At 42.1% G+C, this 3,283-nt stretch overlaps 1 protein-coding gene across 1 annotated transcript in view; it reads right to left on the bottom strand.

Annotated features, from left to right (window-relative positions):
• The window catches only part of SLC25A12 (solute carrier family 25 member 12), a 92,926-nt gene that overhangs the window by 67,131 nt on the left and 22,512 nt on the right, over window positions 1–3,283 (bottom strand). The window contains exon 3 of the mRNA XM_004703741.3: window positions 885–1,027. Within this exon, the coding sequence (XP_004703798.1) occupies window positions 885–1,027 (143 nt within the window). The remainder of the gene's footprint in view (window positions 1–884; window positions 1,028–3,283) is intronic.

Below are 3,283 nucleotides of genomic sequence, written 5' to 3'. Positions count from 1 at the left end.
CTCCCTGGGGCTCTCCCTACGAGGACCACTAAACAGGGCTGAGATGAACATGCTACCATGAATTGTGTCTGACTCCATTAATTCAATCTCTCCTCTATCTCTCATGCTCTCTATGACTTTACTACAATCTTTACTTATTATCACTGTACAATTGCGCCTACTGGACCTGTGATGATTTGTTGGGGACCCTCCTCGCCCCACACTCCTCGGGGCCTTACATATGCCTCTATGATAGCATCCCGTCCCAGACATATTGTGGGGTCATTTCTTTGTATATTTACCCCTTGTCCTGAGCTAAGAGCTTTTTAAGGGCATGAACCCCATTGTGTTAGACTGGGTTGACATTCTACCCCTTTACTCTATCAAGTTGACATGAAATTATTTAACTACCACACCCATTGTATTTGTGTTTGTATTTCTAAGGCCCAACAGTGCTTAGTAAATGGTGGTTGTAAAATCTGTTTGGTAAATAAATAAGTAGACATATACATAGATAAATTACATTCCCCGATCTCTTCCTAGATATTTCTTCATAGCTCTGGTGAGCTTCTAACATTCTATTTAGTTTAATTTTCTTCACAGCCTATAATTTATATACTGATGTAATTCTAGTATCTACAGCAGTGCCTGAAACATAGTAGGTGTTCTGTATTTATTCAATGACTGAAATATACTTAAAACTTAAAACCTGTTCTATTCATATTATTTAATATAATATGTGACTTTTCCCATGGAATTATTTTTTTAAATGCCAAGATCCTTGACAATGGCAGTAATTAATAATCTTTATGAACTTCTAAAGAAATACAGTTTAAAATATTTTTAATTTATTTTTACTAAGATATTCAGTAAACAGTTTTCAGAAAACATATAAAGGCTCTTACCCATCTTTGGTTTGATCAGCTACTCCCGCCAAGAGTTGCACAATCTTTGGATTGCTATTTGGATCATTATACAGTCCAAGATAACGCTGAACAAAGTCTTCTGGGGTCATGTAATGTTCTCCATCAACCTCAGTACTGGCATACTGAAAAATAAATAAATAGTTACGTTTATTCACTATCACTTGGTAGCCAACAAATGTTTTGTGAAAGGTCCACTAAAGATCAGTAGCCAAGTCAAAAGAAATGCAGAAGTTTCACCTGGGTCATGAAGAAACAACTAACGACCTAGTGCTTGATTTACAAATCTTGGTAAAGTGCTACTACGTGCTGCAACATGGACAACCCTGAGATCATTAAACAGAAACATTCAGTAAAGGAGCCGGTCACGAGCAGTCCCTAAGGTGCAGCTATTGGTCTCCCCTGTCTGAACCAAAGAAAGAAAAGAAAACCTTCACGAGACAATGAGTCCAAAGAAGGAATGGGCCACACAAAGTTCCATCTGATGGCCTGGGACCAGAAGAACGAGATGGCTGCCAGGCAACTGCTCTGAAAGGATCACAAGAGATGGTCCTGGATAAGGTGGGAGAAAACGTGGAACAAAACTCAACACAGTAAAAAGACTACTGATAGTGACTGGTGGAACCCCCAAAACATGGCCCTGGTCACCTTTCCACTTTGGATTGCAGCTAGTCAGTTTAGTTAACTACTACCCATAAAAGGTCTATCACAAAACTTCCCAGAACGCGACGACAAGGGCCCCATCAAGTACCAGCATGATAAACTGAAAAACAAACAAACAAACAAAAACTTCCCAAAATATACAACAAGATACATCATAAAATTTCAAACCACGTAGATAAAAAGAAAATCCTGAAAGTTTCAGAGAGAGGGGAAAAAGAAAAAGAAAAGAGGTCACATAAATCATGAATTTCAGGCATTCACCTCAACAGCAACATCTAAAACTTAAAGGCAATGGAAGAAGGCCTTGAAAATTCTGAGGAATTATTTCCATTTGGAATCCCAAATTGAATCAAACTTGCAATTAAATGTCAAAATAAGTGTAAAGTACTTTGAGCTATCTGTCCTCCCAATATATTTTTCTTCCTGCGCATAACCTTTCCAAAGCTATAGGAGAATCTGCTGGACGAGAAAGAGTATAGAAAGTTAAGAGGAAGCTATGGGGCCCAGGAGGCATACAACCCAAGCCAGCGAACCGCCCAGGGGAAGCCAGGGCAACTGTGCAGGGTGCTGAGGACCCAGGCCCAACTGGGGCAGGACGCAGGGCTCCAGGAAGGAGAGCCACCGCAGAAAACAGAATGTCAGGCGGCCCAAGACATTAGACTATGTGGAAAGCAACGCTGGGAATGGTTTACGTCTTTGTTCAAATGTCACTTCTCAAAGAGTCCTGCTCTTATCTTTCTATTTAGAATTACAACCCAAGCTTGTCTCCGTATACCTGACTTCCCCTCCTTTGTTCTCTAAGTACGGCCAATCCCTCTGATAAGGAGCATAGATTGCTCCCCTACAGAAGAGCTCAGGGACACCTAGGATCAAGCCAGCACAGGGACGACCAAGGTGAAGTCACCGTCTTCGCTCTAGAGCCAACCATCTTGTTCTGTCATGTGTAGAGCCCTAGCTGCACATCCCCTTCCTGTTATGTATGTGTACGACGTGGCTTGCATGCCCCGAGATGATAAAGCCTGGACAGAATACATTTGCCCACACTCTCTGATTCCAGATTCCATGGGAGAAGTAAGCACTTGCATGCCTTGTCTGATGTTTCTTTAACTTACCCTTTAATTACACAGCCACCCTTAGGACCCATTCAGTTGTGGAGGCTGGTTCCCCCAAAGGTGTCACTAAGTCAGTTCCAACTCACAGTGACCCATCGGGGAGGAGATGAACCAGTCAGGGTGTGATGTGCCAACTCACAGTGACCCTCTCTATGTACAACAGGACAAAACACTGGCCAGTCCTGCACCATCTTCACAGTTGTTCTTTTCCAGAGCTCCCTCTTTTTCTCTGACCTCTAATGTATCTAGCATGGTGTGCTTTTCCAGGGACTCGTCTCTCCTGACAAGTCTAAAGTACGTGAGATGAAGTCTTGCCATCCTTGCTTTTAAGGAGCACGCTGGCTGTACTTCTTCCAAGACAGGTTTGTTTGATCCTTTGGTAGTCCGTGCACTTTCGCTATTCTATTCGTTGCCAGAACTGTAATTCAAAAGCATCAATTCTTCTGTCTTCCTTATTCAACGTCCAACCTTCACACGCACGGAACACAATTGAAAATACCATGGCTTGGGTTAGGCACCCGAGTCCTCAAAGTAACATCTTTCTTTTCCACACTTTAAAGAGGTCTTGTGCAGGGCATTTACCCAATGCAATGCATCATTTGATAT

This window comes from Echinops telfairi, unplaced genomic scaffold (genome assembly GCF_000313985.2).
Source record: "Echinops telfairi isolate 266 unplaced genomic scaffold, ASM31398v2 ScPeMD7_4;HRSCAF=17, whole genome shotgun sequence".
NCBI classification, from domain to species: domain Eukaryota; kingdom Metazoa; phylum Chordata; class Mammalia; order Afrosoricida; family Tenrecidae; genus Echinops; species Echinops telfairi.
Note: the sequence above shows the minus strand (reverse complement) of the source record. Positions and strands in the feature narration are given on the sequence as shown.